Source organism: Cydia pomonella, chromosome 24 (genome assembly GCF_033807575.1).
Source record: "Cydia pomonella isolate Wapato2018A chromosome 24, ilCydPomo1, whole genome shotgun sequence".
Lineage (NCBI taxonomy): Eukaryota > Metazoa > Arthropoda > Insecta > Lepidoptera > Tortricidae > Cydia > Cydia pomonella.
Genome location: NC_084726.1, coordinates 8,558,180 through 8,582,983, shown reverse-complemented (window position 1 = coordinate 8,582,983; position 24,804 = coordinate 8,558,180). Strand labels below are relative to the sequence as shown.

Sequence of the window (24,804 nt, the reverse complement as noted above, 5' to 3'; positions counted from 1 at the left end):
GACTAAGCATGCGCATGTGCTAAGACTAGCACTTAAATAATCCGTCTTATACGTAACGCACTTGTAACCCCTCCCCTCCGGTGTTGCAGGTGTCCATGGTCAACGGTATGTGCTTACCATCAGGCCATTCATCTGCTCGCTTGCCTGATAAAAAAAATGCAGAAAGACACCAGTGTGTGCTTCATATCGAGTATATTATAAGTAAGGAAAGTGATCGTTCTTAAAACTAACCTTAGAGCTATATTTTTATTACGGGGCAACTTTTTTTTATGATAGAGGAGGTAAACGAGCAGACGGATCACCTGATGGTAAGCGATCACCGCCGCCCATGGACACCTGCAACACCAGAGGGGTTGTCAGTGCGTTGTCGGCCTTTAAGATGGGAGTACGCTCTTTGGGATGGGATGCACTGGGAACTATCTCACTTAGACGACATGTAATTAGGTATTTACTTACATGTTTATCTCATCGATCGAACTATCTAGTAATTCAAGTTAATTAGTGATAAATATTAAAGATGGGGCTGTTATCAGGATCACGTATAACAATTATCAATTTTAAGTCACGATGACCTGTTTGTCGTAATCATAAACAATTGTAATATTTGATACATGCACGTATAAATAAATAATATTTGTGACGCTTTTTAATATTTGTGGCCTCTTAGCTGTAAATTATGTATACTTGAATATATAAATTAAGAAAAAAATAGGTGCCCTTGTCCGTATAGCAACTTCATATAAAAATGTTTACCAAATATCACACTAGATGGCGCTGAACCAGCCTTGTCATTTCGTAAATCTCGCTAACGAAATTCCCATCATCGGGTTTGTATCGCAGTATCAGTCGTGAATTTTTAGTTTATTTGTGAATATTTGTTTCATTCCTTCTCATGCAAAGGGCACCCTTTTTGAACAAGTCGGCGATATACACAATATTTTTTTCATTCATCAGAAAACATAAAATGACGTATGCTGGATCATTCCTGTCACGTTCTAAGCGACAGGAAGTCTCGTCATTTTTCGTTATAAGGTAAATTCTACTTTTACTACTAAAGATGTAAAAAAAATCTTTTGAGTATTTTCATTTCTCTTTTCATGTACTAAAACTTAAATTAGAATTTAAACAATGCACTAATCCTGTTTTTGAAACACTGCCGCACTTCAGATTTAAATCCACTCATACTTTATACGTTGAAATAAAAACAATGTTGTTGGCAATATAAGTTTATATTACTCAATTGAGGTATCCTTAAAATCAAAATCAGATTTTACAACAGCTTCTAGAAATTCTATTTAGGCGTTGGCTTGAATCCAGGCAGTGTACCTGGATACCCTAGCGTTAACGCCAGGATACCTGGCAAGGGCGCACGCCTCTCCCCAAGAGCAGACACCGATGACAACTCCGTTGTGGATGAGGGGGCCGCCGGAGTCGCCCTGGCATTGGTCACGGCCGCCGACGTCGAGCCAGCCGGAGCAAAGCATGTTATCAGTGACGACCTGACGGAGCTCGGCGTAGCGGGCCACGCAGACCGCCTGGTTCACAGTCCAGATTTGGACGTGACGGAGTGTTTCCGAGGCGGGACCTTGGAACTGAAGGGAATAAAGAGAAAATTAATCAGCGCATGTAATCGTCTCTGTCTATGTCGGCGTCGTGTCACAACATACTAATAAAACTCAAAACTTTAGAATAAAGAGGCATACATAGAACAAACTGCATACAAACCAATTTATATGCAGGGACTGTCAGTTATCAGTGCAAGTTACTGTACTAAAGACATTTACTTTTAGCGATGATCCCGAGAAAATACATATATTGGCTAGTGGATTCTGATATAAATGCAAAGAAGGTAATTAAAACCAAGTTTAGATGAGATGAAGTCTCAAAAATTAATAATCAATATTATTTGACTGTAAGCTTAGTAAGGTTTGTGTTGTGGGTACTAGACAATGATGTATGTACTTATATCATATTCATAACACAAATATTTGTGATCAACCCACAAATAAATGCCCTTACCGGGATTGGAACCCAGGATCGTTGGGAGGCAGTCGTAATTTTTAATAAAAAAAGGCCTTATAAGTAAAATTTAACTAGCAAATTATATTTTACGCGGATTACTAATATTTTAGTTTAAATTTATAGCAGGTCTCTTACCGATGTAGCACCCCATCCAACAGCCCAAACAGCCTGATTATCAGCGACATTGTAATTAGTGCCAGCGATGGAACCCGCGCGAGCCTGGTTGTTGAAGGTGATAGTGGTAGCCAGTCGGACGATAGCGATATCGTTGTCGAGGGTGTTGCGGTTGAAGCTGGGGTGGAGGATGTTCTGGGATACAGTGTGGACGACGCCGCCGCTGTTCGCGAAGGTTGAGCCGACGCGGACACGGAAGCGGTTGGCGGCGGTGAAATACCTGGAAAGTCAGTTTTTTTTTTTAAACATCGGATAAATAACATTGATAAGCTCTTAGGGAGAAGGCCGAAGGGTCGTCCAGAGAGTAACTTAAAATTAAGCTTAAATTAACTAACGCCATAATGACCATTCCAATCGACAATAAAAAAAAATTGATAAACCTTTACCTATTGGACTACCACTAACCATCGCTTGCCCTTTTCCCAAAATTTGGGGTCAGCGCAGCATATCTTATTCCTTCATACCTCTCCGTCTTTCGTCATGTCATCATTCACCCAACCGAAGTAAAACATTGTCACCAGTACTAACCAGTAGCAGTGAGCCGCGGTGAGAATAGATCTGTTGTTCAGGATGGTGGCTCCACAGCTCTGGCTGTACCAGCTCAAGTCCCACGACGCCAGCAGCGCAGCTTGGAATGGGTAGTTTTCGATGGTGGTGACAGAACCTCCCACAATCCTTTGGCTGGGGGGTTCGGTCCGGGGTAAGGCTGAAATGTAATAAATTATTAGTTAAAAAATAATTTAAAAGAACCTTTTATATAAATGCCCTAAGAAGAAGAAAATAAACTTTAAATTAAACCAAACCCATAAAATTTAGAGTGAAGTAATCTCTTTTAGTATTCTTCCCAGCAAACCCTTTGATTTGATAGCCATTTCATGGGACTGCAAAAAACAAGTAACTAGTCCGCCATCTTGGGCCGTCTGCCATATTGGATTAAAAATGACCATGCATTGCCAAACAAATGTGTAGGTATACAAAATTTCATTTAATAGATTGAGGATATCTGCTTTAAAATTCAGTTACAAGATTTGACCCAAACATACAAACATTGCTGGTTAAATAAAAGCTTGTAAATGGGTTTTGGAATATAAATACACCTGAAGGGTCAAAATCAATTCAGTCAGATGTAAGGAAAAATGGTTTTTTGAAGGCGAATGTATGAAGAATTATAAGAAGGAATTAAAGAGTTGGTGAGGGTAACGGCACTTTTTAGGCTCTTAATATCAGATTTCTGGGAGCCTGGACTATTACAAGGACCAGAAGTCAAAATGAGGTAAAATAATAATAAAACAGACGTTTTAGTTTCATTTGCATTATTTGAAGATGGCGCTTTGTGCGTGGTTCAAAGATATATGAGATTCAAAGAGAAGCGAAAGCCAGCTGTCACCGTAACCCCTTGGTTTTTATGTACGATTAACAATGTGTAACCAGGTTATTGTGGCCATGTCGATAAATTCATATCGATAAACTATCGATATTTCTTACAATTTTAATTTTACTTGAAAGGATTAACTATACCTAAAATGATCAGAAAACGCTTTTATTCTTGATCGTGGTTATCAGGTCACGATTTTATCGCGACGACACAAGTTGAAACGAAGAGAGGGTACGATTTTTTATAACAATAAATAAATAACAACTAAAATATGTTTTCCGCAAGAATTGAGTTATTTCGTTATAAAATAAAAGTTTATTATTAATTAGCATATCTATAACGTTTATTTTTAGTGAAGATATAGAGGCTTCAATTTAACACTATTCCGTTCCTCTGTATAGCGGCTTATCGATATATAACATGGTTAAAATCGACCCACACATACACATTTTTACGCACAATAGTGTAACTACCAAAATAGCTTCGGCTAGAGTATTCAATTTTGTATTGAAAACAGACAACGTTGGGTCCTTGGCGTGGTTACTTAAAAATATTTATCTGATATGTTGTTGTAACGCTTATGACCATTTCTAAGAGTGCTAGTTACTGACGAAGTCTGTATCAAATTTTTTCAATGTTTAAATGCTTGGAAAATGAAGAAATCAACTTTCTTATCACTCGTTGCCATAGTTACGGTCCCCTGGATCACTCCTTAAACTCTGGTTTATAGCACTTAAATAAAATAAAATTAATATCATGCGGCCACACACTCGTTTGATACCGGCAAGGTATAAAAAAGCTTACCCGAAACGGCCACCACCACCGCCAGAAGTAAGACAGCAACACGCATGGTTCCAAACTTGACTGTGTGTACTGTATATATCCTGATGAACCTATTTATACCCTAACTGATTGTATTATCTTGCATTTTTTTATCTTCTGATTAATTAATATAAGCCGTCACACTACGTAAATAATAAACAGTTTCCATAACTAGATCGATCGATCGATCTTAATACTTATCCTCTTATCAATTGGTCACAAATAATATTTTTTGTGGTGTGGAACTGATTTTATAGTCTTAAAGACTCTCGTACCTTAAATACTCGTGAACCTTGAAAGCTCCAGCTTTCATGACTTGAGCGTTAATGGTTTGAGATTTTAAGAGCAACAAGCGGCCCCTATCACACCTAGAGGATAACGATTTACGCAGCGACTCCCAATATGGCTTCCGCGGGGTCGTTCGACTGGAGATCTTCTGGTGCATGCTACTCATCTTTGGAGCGAGACAATTGAGAGGCACGATGAAGTCCTTGCGGTATCTCTCGATGTCGCTAAAGCATTCGACCGGGTCTGGCACGCAAGTTTGCTGAGCAAGCTTCCAGCATATGGGATACCAGTCGACCTGTGCAACTGGATTGAGAATTTCCTGAGCGAACGTTCCATCCGGGCTATTAATGCCGGTATTCCTCAGGGCTCTGTTCTGTCCGCGACCTTATTTCTCCTGCTTATCAACGACATGCTAGTCCCAGATACTTTTGGGTATGCCAATGACAGCACTGTCTTGGACAGATATCTCTCCAACGCTCGGGCAAAAAAGAGAAGATCCAATCTAGTTGACAGGCTATGGTAGACCGTCTGAATTTGACAAGTCAGTATCCTATTGGGGTGACGCAAACGTGGTCGAAGTCAACGCTACCAAAATACAGGCGTATCTCTTCTCTGCGAAACGGAGTCCTTTTGACCTGACTCCGACGTTCCGGGATGTAACCGTACCGATATTCAACCATCTTCAGCTACTTCAGATACAAGTACCTCATCTAACCTGAGCTTTGGGCCGTATATTGAATCTCTCGTTAAATCTGCAGCTAGACGATTAGGCGTCCTTTCTAAGGTCAAGCGGTTATTCACACAGGGGCAGCTTCTTCAGCTTTACATAGCTCAAGTCCGGTCGTGTATGGAGTATTGCAGCCACCTTTGGAATGGATCCGCCAAGTATCAGCTAGCCGCCTTAGATTGTATAGACAAACGTGCTAGGAAGCATTTTGGAGATGCGAGATTGGTAGAGGCTAGACTGCAGTCTAATAGAACACCGTAGAAAGGTAGCCTGTTTATCGGTATTCTACAGGAGATTCGGGGAGTGTGAGATGGGATTACATAATCTAATTCCCCCGTCTCCGTTCGGCCACCCTGGGACTAGACGCTGACTTGCGTTTCACCCTTATGTCGTTACTCTAACACTGATTCGCACTAAACGCTACGCATCCAGCTTTATCATGCGAACGGCTAAGGAGTGGATTTCACTTCCTGCAAATCTATTCCCAATCCACTGTAACTTGGATCTTTTTAAATCGAGAGTGAATAGACATATTTAAGATAAGCATGTTCCATCCTAGACTGCATCGGCACTTACCGCTTTACGATACTAACGAAAAAAAACTGCCTGTACGGAAAAAAAAAACTGTAAATTTCAAGCCCCTGTAATTTTGTTTCTGAGCAAGATGAATACGGCATTCTTACCGCGATGAAAAGCCTTATTATTATATTATATATTCCCATATAAATAATTCTGGTTTTACGCTGTTCAACTTTACACCGGATCAAGATGAAGAGATCACTGAAAATTGGTCTTTTCCAAAAAGCAAGAAAATTTGCAACATCCTACATTCCTGATTTAGAAAATCAGAAATTACCTCGAAGTTTCGTGCATTTTATAATTAATAAATAATTTAGTATATTGTCTCTTGAACAGAAGTCTCGAAGCGTCAGATCTCTAGGAATAAGTGTCCCTTGGATGGGCCAAGGGACACTTTGACAAAGATTGCTAATAGAATTTGAGAAAACGAAGCATACGCATAGATATGCGGCTAAAGTGCAACGAACTACTATGAAAGTCAGTTCAGTTATTGCACGAATTAAAACAAACGAGTACAGTGACCATATCTTTTGTTTTTGATGGATAAAAATGTCATTTTTTATTGGCACTTTTTTTTCAAAAATGTGTTACATTGCTGATCTATAATGACATATTCAAATATGGCTAACTGGTCAAAAATAACCCTGTATATTACAATGATTTTAAGTAATATTAATATACTAAAAGGCTCACAGTCTATGTCTAGCTTGTTCCTTAATGGAGAGATTAGATGGATCCCAAGCTGGTGGTAGATAAACGCCATCAACCTATTAGAGTTTGGAAATATCTTAATCTCAATAGCCTCAAGCAACAAGGTGAAGCAATATATTGCCATAATGTTATTTTTGTACATGACTTTTTAATTTCAATAGTTTAGTTTTGTGCATTGTTATTTTGACAGAGATGAATATTTTTATTTTTTTCATTTTTCACCCGTTGACCACGAACGCATGTAAAGGGTACATAACATCAGCTTATAATTTAAATTCATTATATGCGAAATACTAAAAGGTTCATTTTATTACACTATAAAGTAAGTAAATAAATATTTGGGGACAATCTGACAGAGATCGACTTAGCCCCAAACTAAACAAAGCCTCGACTTTGGGGGCTAGGCGACGATATACATACTTATATAGGTAAATACAACATAGATACATAGAAAACATCCATAACACAGGAGAAAATATCATACCAATAAATGAATATGTAACCCTGTGGATTCAGATATATTTATTTCTCAGTAGTAATACACAATTTTCATGAATACAACCAAAAGTATGCACACATAATGAGGTCGTCAAGGTAGGTACACTAGGTACACATTTTAAACTAATATTTACATTTTTTACAAATATTGAAACATTTAAAAAAATATACCAGGTATTTTCTGTAACACGAGCAAATAATTAAACCATATATCGTACTCCTATAACGATATAACTTTTGAATAACAACTTTTAAAAATTATGAAATCTTTAGATTTTTTCTTTTTCATACAAAATCAATATTATTTTCAATGTACGCTGACATCAGTGTGTTGCTTGTCAGGCTTTAAACGTAACAAAATTCGCAATACATTGCGTCTTAGAATTAACTTCAATGTGTAATAAAAATTAAGACATAAGTTATTTTTAAAAGTTTTTGAACAAATGTTGGTGAGTTTGAGGAGTACAGCCTACAGTTTAATTTATTGCTCCTGTTACAGGAAACACCCGGTATATAATACAATTACAATTATACATACAATTTGAATAATAATTCGTCAATTATTCCATAGTCTATTGATCCATGAATAATTACTATTTAAGTATTATTTAACGCTATTTATTTATTTATTTAAAATTTGATTCAGGCAACAAACAAAGGCCCATATTACAAAAAAATGTAAAAAAAAATGTGCTTAACTTTGTGACGGAAAGTGTGGATGTTAGTCTCAGTTTTCATTACTTTTGGCAGCTTATTGTATTATTTTGGGACACTTTTTTGCCATTTATAATCTGAATTTGCTTTATCTTAAGTTGTCAGGATACCTAGTCGTCGGTCGTTTACTTAAGTACGTCACCGATACGTTCAAATTCACTTGAATTTATTCTGTACGAGTACGCACAAATCTTATTAATAACAGATAATTTAAAGGATTAAAATTTATCAATTAATGCGTGAAGATAATTCTCGGTAATAAAGTATGAGACCTTGGTACAAACAGCTGTGTGCAATATGAGATAGTGAATATTTGGGGAAAACCATATCTTTAGATTAATCAACATTTTTTTCAATATCCTTCTGCATTACCTGGGTCCAAATTCTTTTGTCTTGTGTCTGACCACTCTGTCACGTTTGTATTGGTGGCCCCTTTCAAATAAACAAAAGTCGAATGCTATTTGCATGTCTTGTAGATTATATTTTACTTCGGATAAAATTATAAAAATCACCCATACAAAAAGCTACACTCCATCACATTTTTTGGGAAAAAAAACTAGACAACGAAAAAAATTTAGACCCACCTACTTAATATTAATTCAAACTTAAAATTAAATATAAACTATGTAATTTGGTATATCGACTAAATTTATTGTACTCTAAAATTAGCAATGTATCGAATACTGCACGCAAGTTCTTGATCCGTCTATAGGTAAATGGGGCTTTACATCTACACCCATCTCATCCAGAAAAAAGAAACTTTTCTATAAGATGATCTTCCTCGTAGAGTGTACTAATGGTCCATCATATTCGGCCCGATTCGAAGAATTAAATACGATAACTATAAGTTCTGGTTTAGATAAGTTCTCATTTAGATATCGTTTCTAAGTCATATAATTGACAGAAGCAGCTCGATTCGGGGAACTAATGTCACTTTGACGATAGAAATATCGTAGATAGATCTTATTGGGATTACAGCGGAATCTAAATAAACGTCAATTTTGACATGCCGTTTAGTTATCGATCTTCAAAAGATCTTAAACGTGTCTTAATCATTCTTCGAATCGGGCCGTAAGACTTTTTGTTGATTTTCGACCGACTAGGTACATTGTTTGCTTGCTTGCCTAACTTGTCTTAGTTTCTAGTGATAGTGCCGCCACGACAAAGCATCACTGTATATATCCTATTTTTTTATTATTATTTACTCACGTATAAATAAACTGTTATTATATTACACACTACTGCGCCTACATATTTTCAAAGTATTAATTGTTAAAAGTTAAAACTGATAGTATGGCAATGTTAAACCTGGGGGTAGCTGTACTAATTGACCCGGAAATAGACTTGCTTTTCCTTAAGTACCTAATATGTGCAATTTATTTCAATTTATATAATTATTAAAAGTTCAATATCTTCCGCATTGTGATAGAAAAACCTGCTACGATTTTTCAAAAACCCTGCTGGCCAAACATACTGTAAACCACCAAAAGTCTAACCTAGGCACGTGCAGGCAGGCGAAGGAAGCCCTCCCGACAATCGATCCCGGTTTGTCAAGGAGGCTGAGACAGCTGAAGAAGCCACAGCTCCGGCTATTGACTGAGGCCATTCGCCCCACTAAACAAACACCTATTAACCCTACGTGTTACAGATAGCCCCCTCTGCAGGGCGTGCATGGAGGCAGAGGAGACAGCCGCCCACGTCATTCTTGAATGCCCAGGGTTGGCAGAGTACCGGGTACAATACCTCGGTTCGCCGGGGTTTCACCCAGAAGTCGTCGGTAACATCTGTCTGCTAGGCTTCTTGGTAGAGTTGGGTTGGCAAGAGTAGTGCCGACAACCCATCACGCAAAATAGGCGTGGTAATATGACGTCGAGTTGCGGAAACCAAGCCCGCGAATATCTATAACCTATAACCTATACTGCACTTTAATGGGACTTTATCTTCATACATTGTAGCTTTAAAATTACCTCCGACGTTCCGAGTTCCGAGGCACTTCGGAACTTCGCAAAAAATTAAATCGTGAAAGTTTTAATCTGTATTAAACCTGTTTTTTTTTAATTATTATTGGAGTTTGTGGGCCTTTGAGTGCCACGTTAACCAAGCAGTGATCTATTGTGACAGCCCTTTAAAGTTCATTACTAATGCCCGTTGAATCCAGGAAATTCCAGGTTCTTTGGGCCGCAATGTTCTGTACCTCATAGGGTTGCAATACGTGCCGCCCTAAGTGGGTACTTCTTTTTGACATTAAACCTGTTTACCTGTTTTACCTACTTACAGAGTGATTTAAACATCAACCCTTGTAAAACAAATAACTATTTTTATCTCTTCAATAAAATACGTATGCCAAATATTATCATCCATATATTCATCTGATTCACATGTATAACATGGGCTGATATACGGATGATTCAGCCTTATTACCTATTTTTAAACGAAAACAACATTTTCTATTAACAGTGATATTTGTTGTTTTCTATCGGTTTTCAAATAAAATTACTCAAATACCTACTCCACGAACTGATTTAAATAAAAAACAGTTACAGCAAAAAAAATTAATTCATTGATAATTAATTGATAAGATTAGATAATTAATTGACATGTGCTATTTTTGCCTGACGTTAAAACAATATTGGGAATCATATATTAGTTAAGTGGTTCAAAATTGTTTTTGTTCCCAAAAAGTGTGACGGAGTGTAGCTTTTTGTATGGGTGTTTGTTATTTTAATTTTTTCTTAAGATACTTACATATAATCTGCAGCTATAAAGATATGCAATAGCACTAGACTTTTTTTTTTGATGGCCCAATACAAGCGTGACAGAGTGTTCAGAAATAAGACAACGAAAAGAATTTTGACCATTTGATCATTTTTACATTTGACATTTTAACATGATCATTTTTTATGATCATTTTAACAAATGATAAAGAGCCGAGCATATTAGCCCTACAATTCTTTTCGTTGTCTTATTTCTGACCACTCTGTCACGCTTGTATTGGGCCATCAAAAAAAAACTTGCATTTAAAAATATATATAAGAATAGCTCTATCTCTCGAAATAATAACTTTTGTAATGTACATATAATATGGTTGTTTTAAATATGGTTAGGTTCCCCTTATCCCTAACATAGACCACATGCAACTATGCATGACTGGGATGCCGCCCTGGCGGCTAAGAACGCGTTCACGATCTGTGCTATTACCATCCTATGATTAATAATTAATAGCCTTACTTAATATTACAAATTCAAAAGTAATAGATAAATATAAGTAGGTAAAGTAAAGAGCCATAAATTTATTGGTCTTTGTGAGTCAATAACATAATTAAGTTCATGACTCACGTATACTAATATAAACTAACTAAATTATAAATTATATTGTTAATTAGGATTGTAAATTAGAATGACATAGAAACAAAAAGTATAATTATAATTGTTATTGAATAATATACATGAATGAAATGAAATATTATGAACAACTTTATTTGATTGGGTAATGAAACCTACGAATATTTTATTAGTTTCCCAAAGTGATGTATAAAACACAAATAGACATGTATTTTCTCATAACTTCTCGAAGAAAATTACTTTTTGTCTATCGAAGGAAATTGGAACAAGACGTAATCAATTTTCTTATGAAACCCTTATCAAAGGAATAAAAAGGGGTTGTATTTTCCAGGAAACTTCATTATGAAGTTTATGTAATAAAAGTCGATTGTACGAGAAATTTGTATAAAGTCAATAGGTAATTAAAACAAATACGTGACAAAGAGTTGTGTTACGGCCGGATTCGAACTTTAAGATACATAAAATATTATGTCTAGATACGATATAGATCGGATACGTCAGTAGACTTAAATCGACCGGGATATGGACCGTGATTAACTTCTATATTGTTTTTGAGCTCCCGATATTTCGATGCATTTACATACATCTTGTTCACAAGTAACTGGAGATAGCGAGTGGGTGTCAAAGTTGTGTAGACCGCGCTCGGTCTACCCTCATTCGTGCGCGTCGGCTGCGTACGCTTAAGTCAAAAAGTGCGTCAGTCTACTGAAACTAACCGTGAATCATTCATTCATTATCTTAAAGTTAGAATCTCAAAATTATCCTCATTTTCCTCTCTTAGGCCAATCAAATTAGACCTCAATGAAGCGTTTCGAGGAATTAATTCCCATCAAGCTGGAAATCGTTTTGTTTTTGTTGGTACCGCCATTATAATTGATGATGGTAGGTTATTTTATCCCTTCTACGTCGAGTGGTTTCTCTCGAAATGTGTCTCCCAAGGCTCCCAAAATTTATGCACACCTCCCGGGATCGCGCAAACTCGGATTACACGCATTTAGGACCAAATGAAGGTATTAAAACGATTGCTGGTAATAACTTCTTCGAAAAAGTCTAATTTGATTGGCCTATCTAGGCAGTACGCTTACACAATTTGATGCATTTTAAGGGCATTGACGGTACGTTGTAATATTATGTTGTCTCGCAGGTTTGCACGATGTCATGGGAATGTCAAAATAACGCTATTTAAAGCGTTTTGCCAGACCTTTTACACGTGCAGTCTGTGGACAAATTATACTAAAAGGGCCCTAAATGCCCTGCACGTCCAGTACAACAATGGGTTCAGGATGTTTTTGGGACTGCCTGATTTTTGCAGCGCGTCAGGTATGTTCGCGGAGGCGCGCACTGATTGCTTTGGTGCAATAATACGCAAAAGGACTGCCTCCCTGATGCGTCGCGCGCGTTACAGTTCCAACAGCCTCTTGCGCCTAGTTTTAGAATCGCCTGCTTGCGCCTTCTGGAAACACTGGGAGGGAGTACATATGGGATCCAGAGGCTTAGTGTATAATTTATTATGAGTTAGTATAGTAGTTAACTAACATAGGATTAAGGGAATGTATACTAACACTATGGACATGGTCCGAAATAAAAATAAATTGAATTGAATTGAATTAACAGCTATGCAGCCGTCGTTTGACTTTTTTATACCGCGCAAAAATACGTTGTAAAAAATTATGTTATGATTATATCTGAAAATTATATTTCGATGCTCCGATAGAACCTGTACCTTATTTTATTTAAGCAACCGTGCGCAAGAGAGTTTTGCGTTTTGAATTAAGATATCTTTTTTATCTGTGTGTACACAACTTCCAAGAAACTCATTGGCACTAACTGGGGTTTAGATCCGAGATCAGCGTGTTGAAAGTTTCGTTACCGCAAGAGCTAAGCCACCAACTTCTCTACCCCTAGTGTAAATTTATTCGATAGCGAAACGTGACGTACACGTTTGCGTTCAGTCCCATTTTGTATGTGATTTTGAGTTTCCAAAACGTCCCGCTTGGCGCGCTGTTTCTAAATCCCATACAAAATGAGACTTAACGCAAACGCGTACGTCACGTCACACTATCGAATAAATTTACACTAGGGGTTCTGTTAACAATATCACTACACCAAAACAGTCTTCCGCCGCCACCGTCTGTTTGTATGTATTATTAACTCATAGAAACGGTACTTAATCGCGTATTAAGTTATAAAATTACCTCCTACGTTTCGAGGACGGCGTTGTCCCCGTGATCTCGGAAGAGTGGCTAAAGTAGACGTCAACATCTAGCCGCGCGCTTCGGTCAGTTAATAATGCATAATAATCGTGAAAGATTAAATCAGTGTTTGTATGTATGTTTGCGATAAACTCAAAAATTACTGAAATAACGTTCAGCTATCAACAGAGTGATTCTTGAGGAAGGTTTTAGTGTATAATTTAAAAAGGTTGTTAACCCGTACGAAGCCGGAACGGGTCGCTATTAAGATGATATGAATAATGTTATTTTATTATTATTAAATAATGTAAGCACAAATAGGAACGAAATCCAATAAGCAACTTACAGACATTGCAACGAATACCAAGCGATTTTAGATTAGTATGGGCAACCAAATGCCGCAATGTATTACAAATCGTGATTATAGGTTGATATGGTGATATTTGGAAAGGTTATTAGATATCAAAATGTACGTTTAAATTAGCCTCTTTATCATAAGCATAACCCTAAGGGCTACCACACTAGCGTCTCCCGAGCGTCGGCCGCAAGTCAACTCTATGGCTGTTGCTCGACGCAACGTTGACGCAACTGCGCAGCGACGTCATTTTCCATGGCACTGACAAGACCGGTGTCGACGCTCAAAAGACGTTAGTGCGAGGTGGCCCTTAATATTGACACTCCATAGATAACTTTCACTTTATTTGATGTGCGAATACTTTTAAAACGTCTCTCAACTTGAACTATCATCATAACGTTGTCTAGACGTCGTAACGTTTTTATTTGACTTATCCATTTAAAAACATACTTTGTTATAATGAAATAAGGTGCATATTCAGATGGCAGGATGACAAAGGTCTGAGATCCGCGAATGTCACGTCTTAGCTCTTCTTGGGCACTAAATTGAAGGCTTTCTAGACAAACGAGGGATTATAAAGATATTTTAGTCTGAGTTTTTGCTACTAAGGAGAAATAATGCGAAATTAACTTAATCCCTCTATGTTTAAATAGGACTACATGAAAAGAAAGGGTTTTGTTTAGAGGGTCCTTTTAAATATTTAGGTACGAAAAATTTGCTCTATACGTCTGCCGTTCTGTGATACAATGGCAATGTACAATGGGCTGTGCTCTCGGCTACTCAACGGCCACTTTCTGCCGTACTGTTCGCCATTGGTAGGGTATTCATCCTCATACCCTAGAACCTAAATGGTCGCGTACTGTGCAGTTTAAGAGGGATTTCCTCCCGAGGGCGCTCCGGCTGCAGCATGAGCTCTCTGCCGAGGTTTTCCCGAAGGTATACAGTATGGGGTTCTTCAAAAAAGGAGTGTACAGGTTTTTAAGGGTCGGCATGCAACACATCTGGAGTTGCAGGCGTCCATAGGCTACGGTGACTGCTTACCATCAGGCGGGCCGTATGCTTGTTGTTGTGAAAAAAAGTGGAATAAATTCGTTCAAATCAATTGTACCTACCCAGATGCGAAGTACATATTGACTTTATGAATGAATTCTATTAGATATGCACTTTTGCAACTCGCAGTCAGCTGCAGAGAGAGGTGGTCCTGGTGGTCACCTCTCTCTGCATCTGACTGTACATCAACAAGACTTGTGGAAAAGTTACCCGTGGTTATAATTTTATAAAGCTTTTGAATATTTACGTCATACGTAACGTGACGTTTTATTAATTTTAGGTACTACACCTATTATTAATAAAACAAACTTTTTCTCCTGTGAATTTAAGAAAGTCGTTGATAAAGATATGTACCTAAAATTTGTATAACAGAAAGTAAATAAAATGGAAAAATCCGCCACCGCCGAGTAAAATAAGTGAAACCTTGTTTATTAAAGTCACTAACTTTTCGTGCTAAGTTTGAAACGAATATTTTTTTATATTATATTTTTGCTTATCTCCTACTAGTTGTTTTCGAAAACATTTTCCTAAGGTTCTCCTGGCTTTTTGTCACGGCTCAACGGAGTCTGGGATCCGCTTGACAACTGACAACAAACAAGTAATTTTAAACTGTGATCCACGCTCCGAGTCGTATGTGGTGCAAGGGATTCCATTGGCTATACAACGTGGAAACGCTGCTAGCGTAATGGGAACTATTGGATCAGATGCGATTCGGATTTTAAATGGAATGACTGTGTATTAAAAATTACGAAGCCTTTTGCGGATAGCTTTATTGTTTGTGTGCAATAACGATGCTTGTTGCTGGTTTATTATTTTAAACTGCTTTTATGGTTTAATTAACGTATTTTTCGACAAGTATTTCACGCTAGCCGTTCGCGTCCTGTACCCCTAGTGTAATTTTAGTCGATAGCGAAACGTGACGTACGCGTTTGCGTTAAGTCTCATTTTGTATGGGTTTTTGAACAGCGCGCCAAGCGGGACGTTTTGGAAAGTCAAAAATCTCATACAAAATGACACTTAAGACAATAGTTCCCATTACGCTAGCAGCGTTTCAACATTGTATAGCCAATCGAATCCCTTGCACCACATACGACTCGTAACGTGGATCACAGTTTAAAATTACTTTAATAAAACGTAACGTTACGTATGACGTAAATATTCAAAAGCTTTATAAAATTATAACCACGGGTAACCTTCCCACAAGTCTTGTTGATGTACAGTCAGATGCAGAGAGAGGTGGTCCCCCCTGCATAGACTGGCTGGCTGTATGCAGGGGGGACCACCTCTCTCTGCAGCTGACTGCGAGTTGCAAAAGTGCATATCTAATGGAATTCATTTATAAAGTCAATATGTACTTCGCATTTGGGTAGGTACAATAGATTTGAACGAATTTATTCCACGTTTAAGCGGGACGTTTTGGAAAGTCAAAAATCTCATACAAAATGACACTTAACGCAAACGCGTACGTCACGTTTCGCTGTCGAAAATATTTACACTAGGGGTACAGTACCCCTAGTGTAACTTTGATCGACATCATAACGTGACGAACGCGTTTGCGTTAAGTCTCATTTTGTATAGGATTTTGAGGTTCCAAAACGTCCCGCTTGGCGCGCTCTTCCTAAATCCAATACAAAATGAGACTAAACGCAAACGCGTACGTCAAGTTTCAAAATCGAATTTAGTTACACTAGGGGTACTGAACGCTACTTTATGCACTGTTAGTTTTGATAATGAAGATTTAGGTTCTCCGAACCATGTCGCGCGAGTGACTAAAACACGTGAGTAAAACCAGCTTAGTATTAATATGATTCACGACAGTTTAAATTCAATTAAACGCTTAATTTATCTGAATAAATAGAAATGTCAGGTATTTTATTATACAAAAAGACAGCAGACACAATCGTCAAAGGAAGAAAAGTGTAAAAAGAGCAAATAATATGCCATAAATTATAGCCACAATAATGTCAAAATTATTACGAGTATAATGTAAATAAATAAAAAAAACAGTAACTTGAATTTTATATCCGATGTTTCCTTTCTTTTTTCGATATGCATTCTTATATCTACCGGAATTTCAGTATTTCCAGCTGATATAGTAATTTATTTTATCTATTTATTTATTAAATTGCACTTTACACATACACACAGACACACCTTATAGAACATTATTTAAGCTAAAGTGGGACTGGGCTAGACAAGGTGGGCCAAAATGGTTACTGAGCGGGACCCACGGAACACCATAGATGGTACATGTTGGGGTGTAGGCACACTGAGAAGGAGATGGCGGGATGACTTGGACACATTCTACCCGTATCGGTGGGGAAATACAGACAACAGGATCGAGTGGAGGAAACGAGGAAAAGCATTACCCAGCAGTGGGTCCCCAAATCAGGCTAATAAAAAAAGGTATGTTGATAAATATCACACTTGTTATATTTTTTGGGTGAAAATACTGTTACGTTAGTAGTAGTGGCCACAGACCGCGAGGTTTATTAAAAAAGTTACAACTAAAGTGGGCAGATGAGATTAATTAGGAAATTTACCCCTTCTCTCGCCTCCAGTGCTTTTGTGACTTTCGCAACCTTCACGTTGTTTATAGCTTTTGAAATTTAGGGCCTTTTCAAGTCAGCATCAACATTAGGAAGCGATCAACGATTTCAAAAGTAAACATTGGCACTTTCATATAATTCCGACCGAATATTCTCGTTTCGTGTGGAAAAGGTCAGTGGAATGGCACAACGCGATTGGACGATACACCCCAATAACATTATGCACGCTGCTTTAATGGCTAGGAATCATTCGGCCTGACGAATTCCCTATGATATAATCTCTCTAGTCAGTATTTGAATGTTTTACTGGAATATTTCAATGTGTATATTAAAATCAAATAATATTTCAATTAATTTTAAATTTGATATAGAATGTACCTGACATATGTTGGCGTTATGAATAAAGTATTTGTATTTGATATAAGTTCTGGTTAAGATAAGTTCTCATTTAGATATCGTTTGTAAGTCATATAATTGACAGAAGCAGCTCGATTCCGGGAACTAATGTCACTTTGACGTTAGAAATATCGTAGATAGATCTTATTGGGATCACAGCGGAATCGAAACAAACGTCAATTTTGACATGTTTAGTTATCGATCTTTTAAAGATCTTTCCAAGATCTTAAACGTGTCTTAATCGTTCTTCGAATCGGGCCAATTGTCACTAATCAATCAGCAACACTCGCGAAACTAAACCCCTCCCCTCCACCCCCTCTCCCGCGTCTCCCTTAGTCCCTCACACTACGCGTTAGAATATCATTTGAATTTGAAATTAAGCAGTATTTCCCCTGTCTAGTATTACCTCTTGTCCCTAATTACCTCATTTGATTGCAATTAATTTTGACGTTTCAATGTATCGTATCATATCGTCAATTTAACGCGGATTATATTCCTATTAAGTTCATAAAATTAAATAATAAATAACTAGATAAATATTTTGGGGATAATCTTACACAGATTAGCCTCAAACTAAGCAAAGCTTGTACTAAGGGTTTTGGGTGACCTAGATCCATAGATAACATCCATATGTCTGGAAAAAATATTCATGATGAACACACAAATAAATGCCCTTACGACGATTCGAACCCAGGACCTTCTGCTTCGTAAACAGTATCACTACTCAATCAGTAAATAAACGAAAGCATTTGCGAATGCAAAATATTTTTTATGTTGTCATATTTAAGGCACGTATCGTTAAACAATAAAATCTAAAAATGCGGCGCTTGCTTGCTTTCCAAAACTCGCGCTCATCCCGTTTCTTCGCGCGTAGTGAATATGCTTTTGCGCTAGGTCATATGCGGCAAAACGGTTTTTACCGTTTGAAGTAAAAAAAAAAAAAAAACAATAACAAATCGAAAAGTCACAACTACAGTTTTGAAGTGTGTGTTTAGACTAATCTACATGGAAAATTAAGAGGCTTGAATCGGTGCCATTTGCCTGTACAATAAAAATGTTTGTTTAAAAAGAGGCATCTTTGATAACCAGGATGAAATAACCAGTTCATCAAACAGTACTCTCATGAATTTTGTCTGTGCTGAGATAAATCAAGATAGGTACAGTCACATCTGAAAACATCGACACGATCGAAGTGCCAATAATATGTATATACAACTTTATGGCCTATATATTAGGGTAGTGTATACATACTTTTGGCACTTTGTCCGTATCGTTATTTTCAGACGTGACCGTATCAGACGCCAAACTTTACAATACGTCGTCCTTATGTTTTATTTACGCACACGTATAAAGAAGAAAACTATTATTAAAAAAGTTAAATTAACCGATAGCCTTTGCATTTTCATAATGTAGATTCGCCTTCAGAAATCCCACAGGAGTCGAGTTAAATATTTACATAATTAGTTTGAAAACTAATTAAAAAGTTGTTCCTTATTTTCTTACGGAACTCAGTGGAAAAAATACGGTATAACTCTTTTACAAGCTTTTATTTTCTTCACATTATTAGTTTTCTTGTTTGTTTGTGTCAAAACTTCGCAGAGTTAAACCAAGATAAGTCTGCAATGGTTTTGATAGCACACGCAGTGCAAGTGTTATTTTCAACGTCAAACTTTATTATGAAATTATGACGTATAAATAACACTTGCACTGCAAGTGCTATCAAAATCTTTGCAGACTAATGTTGGTCTGACTCTAATAAGGTTTTAAATAACTTGAACGTACTTTCTTATGGTAATACATTTATTAACACATTTATAAATTGGATTAAGTTAATCAAGTGGGGCCTATTAAACGTAGATTGTACTCCTCAAACAATTACACTTTTGATCAATAATTTTTAAAAATTATGAATTCTTCAGACTTCTAATAAATATTATCTTCTCTGTACACAATGGAATTGACGTTGTTTTTAAGAGCCCTTATGCCTTAGAGCGTTCTCCGATTTCACGAAATAACGCTCGATAGATGGCGTTGGCGCTCGGTACGCGAGCGGCGGCAACGCGACGCGCGCCGCGTTTCAATGCAGACAAGAATAATCTTGATAGTTTTCAATATAATTTCAAGCAACATTAATTTAGTGTTATACTTATCATATGGGCACTCTTTATTTTTAATTTATATGCGAAGTAGTAGTACACAGAATGTACTATAACCCTTGCTCTTTCACACCAATGGAAAATGAAATAGATAGTAAATGACTGCAGGTATAAATAAAGAACATGCACTTATGGCTTTTGCAGAAAGTCACAGCATGAATTGTGTTGGCTAAGCTCCCAGGGTGCCTAGCCAAGATGCCAATCGGTTGCGCATATTAGTGCGATAGAGAGACAGATAGCGTATCGTTGTCGTAGCGTAAAAGATTGGCATGTTGGCAATGCATTAATGGTGCCTAGCCAAGATGTCAATCGTTTGCGTATATTAGTGCGTTAGAGAGACAGATAGTGTTTCTCTGTCGTAGCGTAAACGATTGGCATGTTGGTTATGCACCCAAGCAGCCGGCCCCTTTCCACTTAACATCCCTTTTGTATGACAAACGAGCATATACATAAGGGCTGTATAAGTACTTATATCTTAGACAACATAGCGACCTCATTAAAACGGTGTCAAAGAAGGATTGAGCTCCCAAAAAGAGGCCTTAAGTGGATTTCAGAGGGAACCGCTTGGCTTAACAAACTGTTGACATTCACAAAGAGAATCTAAGGGGCGGTTTTACAGTCGCCATCAGATATATCAGAGCGGCCGAAGTGCTCAAAAATATCTAAACGCGCACTCTAGCGCCTTGACAATAAAGGCGAGTTCAGATATTTATGAACGCCTCGGCCGCTCCGATATATCTGATGGTGACTGTACTAAACTGTTTGTTATCTGTGCCCCTAGTGTAAATAAATTCGATTTCGAAACGTGACGTACGCGTTTGCGTTTAGTGAGTAGTGAGCGCGCCAAGCGGGACGTTTTGGAAGCTCAAAATCCTATACAAAATTAGACTTAACGCAAACGCGTTCGTCACGTTATGATGTCGATCAAATTTACACTAGGGGTACTGAACCATGGTACGGTCGAGTTCGCAATAATTATTTGTTTTACAAGGGGGCAAAGCCATTTTCCGAATTGGTGATGCGAAAACATTATCAAAAGCCAACGTGCCAAAAACGTATGTTAATACGTAATTGCCAGTGTGTTCGAGGTGTTTAAATATATTTTTGGAAAGATGAGTGTGAACGCGACTGTACAAAAACAAAATAGATATTGCGCCATTACGTGACGCAGAGAGACAACAGCCTGAGTAATTTTACAGAAGTATGGCAGAATGTAATTTATGTAAAATCACAAAATTTCACATTTTATGTAGAGGAAAGGGGACGGCCGCTTCGCCATACAAACGTACCTAGTCCCCATTTTCCTCTCTGGATATTGACATTATGGAAAATATTTTTACATAATTTGATGTATATTAACCATATCTATGCCCCTACGTTTGACTTTTTTAGATTTTTTGAATATTGTAAAAATTAGGAGCCGAAACCAGTAGGGCTAAGATTGTCCGCTCTTTATCACCATGCCTGTCACGTTCTGACAAGTATGTAAGCGCGGAAGTGACGGGCACAGTGATAAGTGATAAAAATAGAACCATAATACCGCCGCTGATTTCATACAAAAATTGAATGCTCCTAACTCTTAGAATAATTAAAAATTCGAAAAAAATTAAACGTAGAGGCATAGACGTGGTTGATATGCAACAAATTGTGTCAACATATTTTCAATAATGTGAATATTCCGAGAGGAAAAGGGCACGCGTCCTCCACTTTCCTCTTAAGCTAGCTGCCATTCACGCGTTCATGTCACTCATACTTTTCCGCACATGCTTGGGCGAACGAGACGCCTGCGCGAATGTGAGCTAACGGATATGATTCCATTCTATAGTACCTGGGCGACCGAGCTTTGCTCGGTATTTATTGTAATATGGTAGTGAATAGGTGATAAGCTTAACTAATTTTTTTTACTAAATTAAACTTGTCTAAAACAATAAAAATTATATATAAACTTGAACATATAAAAAAAAAAGTTAGTCACCGGGCGAGATTCGAACCCGTAACACTCGTTTAGCAGTCCGCGTCTTAACCCGCTGGACCAGACGGACAGTGGCCGGCAACACGAAATTAGCGACCATATTCTGCGTCGAAAGAAAAACGCATGAAAACTCGAAAACACGCGTTTTCCCAAACATAAGACTAATCTAGATCGATTATTTACCCCCAAAAACCTCCATATACCAAATTTCAGCAAAATCGTTAGAGCCGTTTCCGAGATCCCGGAAATATATATATACAAGAATTGCTCGTTTAAAGGTATAAGATTAGATAAGCTTCCATTCTGTTTGATGTCAGTGCACGTTCGAAGTTCGAATTAGCCTGTGAGACACGCTTTAATATTTAATATTAAACACAACAAACTCCGTTAAAGTCAATTAATAACGTGATCCAAGATCCATCATTCATAAAACTTCTTCGCAATAAATAATTATTCACTGAGAGCGATTCTGATTTAACAATTTGATAAGGTTTTGATCTTGTACATATTGACAAAAATACTAGACATCTGACTCGCACTAATTAGTGTGAGCGAGATGTGTAATGACCAAAATACGAGATATCTAATGACTCGACCTCCAGTGCACAGTGCAATAGGGGAGTTTCATCCAGTGTTGTTCATTTGACCATTACAAATTAAAACGTAAATTGTAACCATCCGTTACGGTTTACGGTTCATTTGTAATGGTTAATGGTCAGATGTCATTAACGTTCGGTAACACTGGTTTCATCTATCAAAATAAAATTATGAAAATAATAACACAATAACTTTATACATTAGCGTTTGCATCAAATGCTGTGGAATGAGCTCCCTTCCGAGGTTTTCCCGAGGGTCTACAGTATGGGGTTCTTCAAAAAAGGAGTGTACAGGTTTTTAAAGGGTCGGCAACGCGCATGTAACACCTCTGGAGTTGCAGGCGTCCATAGGCTGCGGTGACTGCTTACCATCAGGCGGGCCGTATGCTTGTTTGCCACCGTCGTGGTATATAAAATAAATAAATAAAATATAAAAAATCTGGTAGTTTTGATTATTTGCAGACTGATTTATGATGGCCCAATGAATAATCCAAGTCTGTGACCTCGAGCGATGAAAGCAACTCTCTCAAAAACCTGGAGAGCTGCGTCAATTTCGTTATTTTTTCAGATTTGGGCGATTATGACACTAAAAGACTTATGTTTTTGATAGTACTTTTTACTCACTGCATTAGAAAAAATTATAAACTCTCAAAGGCTTTATCTCGGAAACTATTTGGTGTACAGAGACAAATCTAGTCTCGTATTATAGCAAATTTTGTCTACTTTCAAAACGTCCTGAGAAGATACTATCAAAAACTAGTCCTTTAGGGTCATAATCGATCAAATCAAATTTTGATGCGACCTTTTATCGTGTCATCAGGCATCTCACGCGCTTAAATATGTGCGAGCAAGATACCTTATGAGATGACTCCAGGGGGTAATGGTTGATAGGAAACGCCAGTTGAAACTTAAGTAATGTATGTAAATAGTCCGCCTCTTGTCACTGTATATTTTTTTACTGTGCAACAAAGTTTAAATATATAAAATAGTCACGTGACTTTTCGTAGCATTTGTCATCCCAGCCCTTTTTTTCTTTCCGTTTGTCGCTGTACGATTTTCATCTTGGTTAGGCCCTTGGTTGCGGCTCACGCTGATCACACTGATCGTACAGCGGCGCACGCTGACTCGAAGAGCTACCCTACTAGCGTCTTTTGAGCGTTGGCATCTAGTCAGCGCTATGGAAAATGGCGTCGCTGCGAAGTTTCACCAACGTTGCGTCGATCAGTAGCCATAGAGTTGACTAGACGACGACGCTCGGGAGACGCTAGTGTGGGGTGAACCACGTTCGACATGTTGCCTCCCTGTCACACTTACGTACGAATTTACAAGTGCGACAGAGAGGCAACACATCGAACGTGGTTCGCGGTAGGCCCTCTGCTCACAAAATTTCACGAGAATCGTTAGAGGATTGCGACTTGTAGAGGAAAACATAGGGACGCATGTTTGCTCCTGCTGAAACGGAGACATCCGCTAACCCTCGGTCATTGAAAACCACATAAAATTAATATAACAGAATCGGCAACAATGTCAATTTGTTAAATAATTCAATATGGTTTGAATAAATTTGCAATTTTACAGGGTGTCAAAGGACGAAGATTTTTATTGTTATTGATGGAATTAATTTACGAAATGAGTTAAGTTTTGCTTATTGATGTAATTAACAAAATGAGACAAACGTTAACGGAACGTTTGATACTCTCACTTTATGGTTATATTCTTAGCTAAATATATTTATAAGATAAATAAATATTACAGCATAATTCTGTAGCGCGCGACGACGCCCCTGATAAATTATCATAGATTAGATTTATATATATATATATATATATATATATATATATATATGTATATGAGTCATTTAAATATGAAGAATCTAAGATGGTGTAATAACAACCTATGATAATCATTCAAAAAATCACTCATACCTTTGATCATATCATATATCTATGATGATGATTTTTATCTTGTCTTTATCCAACCTCAAACCTGGCAGAATCATCAACACCTTGTTGGAGCCATATACGCAAATTTAAATTGAATAGGTACTAACTTATCGAAATTCGAACAAGAACGTTCGTTCCTCCCAATTATTAAAACCGATATCGGAAAACGATACGTAAACAGTGCAATGAATTTTAATTGCGCTCTCAAGAACCGCACAAACTTAATTGTTCGCCCAAAAATTCAGTTTTCACCTTTATATTAAAGGAAATAGGAATAAAAATATTTTTCAGAATGGCGAGTTAAGTTAGTTTTATGGCAAAATAACGATCATGTTGTTGCAGT

At 37.4% G+C, this 24,804-nt stretch overlaps 2 protein-coding genes across 2 annotated transcripts in view; one reads left to right on the top strand and one right to left on the bottom strand.

The window, feature by feature from the left end:
- Positions 1–24,804, top strand: part of LOC133530982 (sex peptide receptor) — a 521,867-nt gene that overhangs the window by 343,666 nt on the left and 153,397 nt on the right. The window lies entirely within an intron of this gene.
- On the bottom strand, positions 1,211–4,502 carry LOC133531009 (trypsin CFT-1-like). The gene is made up of 4 exons (XM_061869085.1): positions 4,376–4,502; positions 2,725–2,902; positions 2,158–2,416; positions 1,211–1,592 (listed from the first exon to the last, which is right to left on the bottom strand). The coding sequence occupies exons 1-4, from the start codon at positions 4,419–4,421 to the stop codon at positions 1,296–1,298; spliced, it is 780 nt and encodes a 259-aa protein (XP_061725069.1). The 5' UTR covers positions 4,422–4,502; the 3' UTR covers positions 1,211–1,295.

Coding starts and splice junctions, on each gene's coding strand:
- LOC133531009 (XM_061869085.1), bottom strand. CDS start 4,421: ATGCGTGTTGCTGTCTTACTTCTGGCGGTGGTGGTGGCCGTTTCGG. Junction 2,417..2,724: donor ACCGCGGCTCACTGCTACTG/GTTAGTACTGGT, acceptor CTGACTTTCCAG/GTATTTCACCGCCGCCAACC. Junction 1,593..2,157: donor TTGGATGGGGTGCTACATCG/GTAAGAGACCTG, acceptor TATTCCCTTCAG/TTCCAAGGTCCCGCCTCGGA.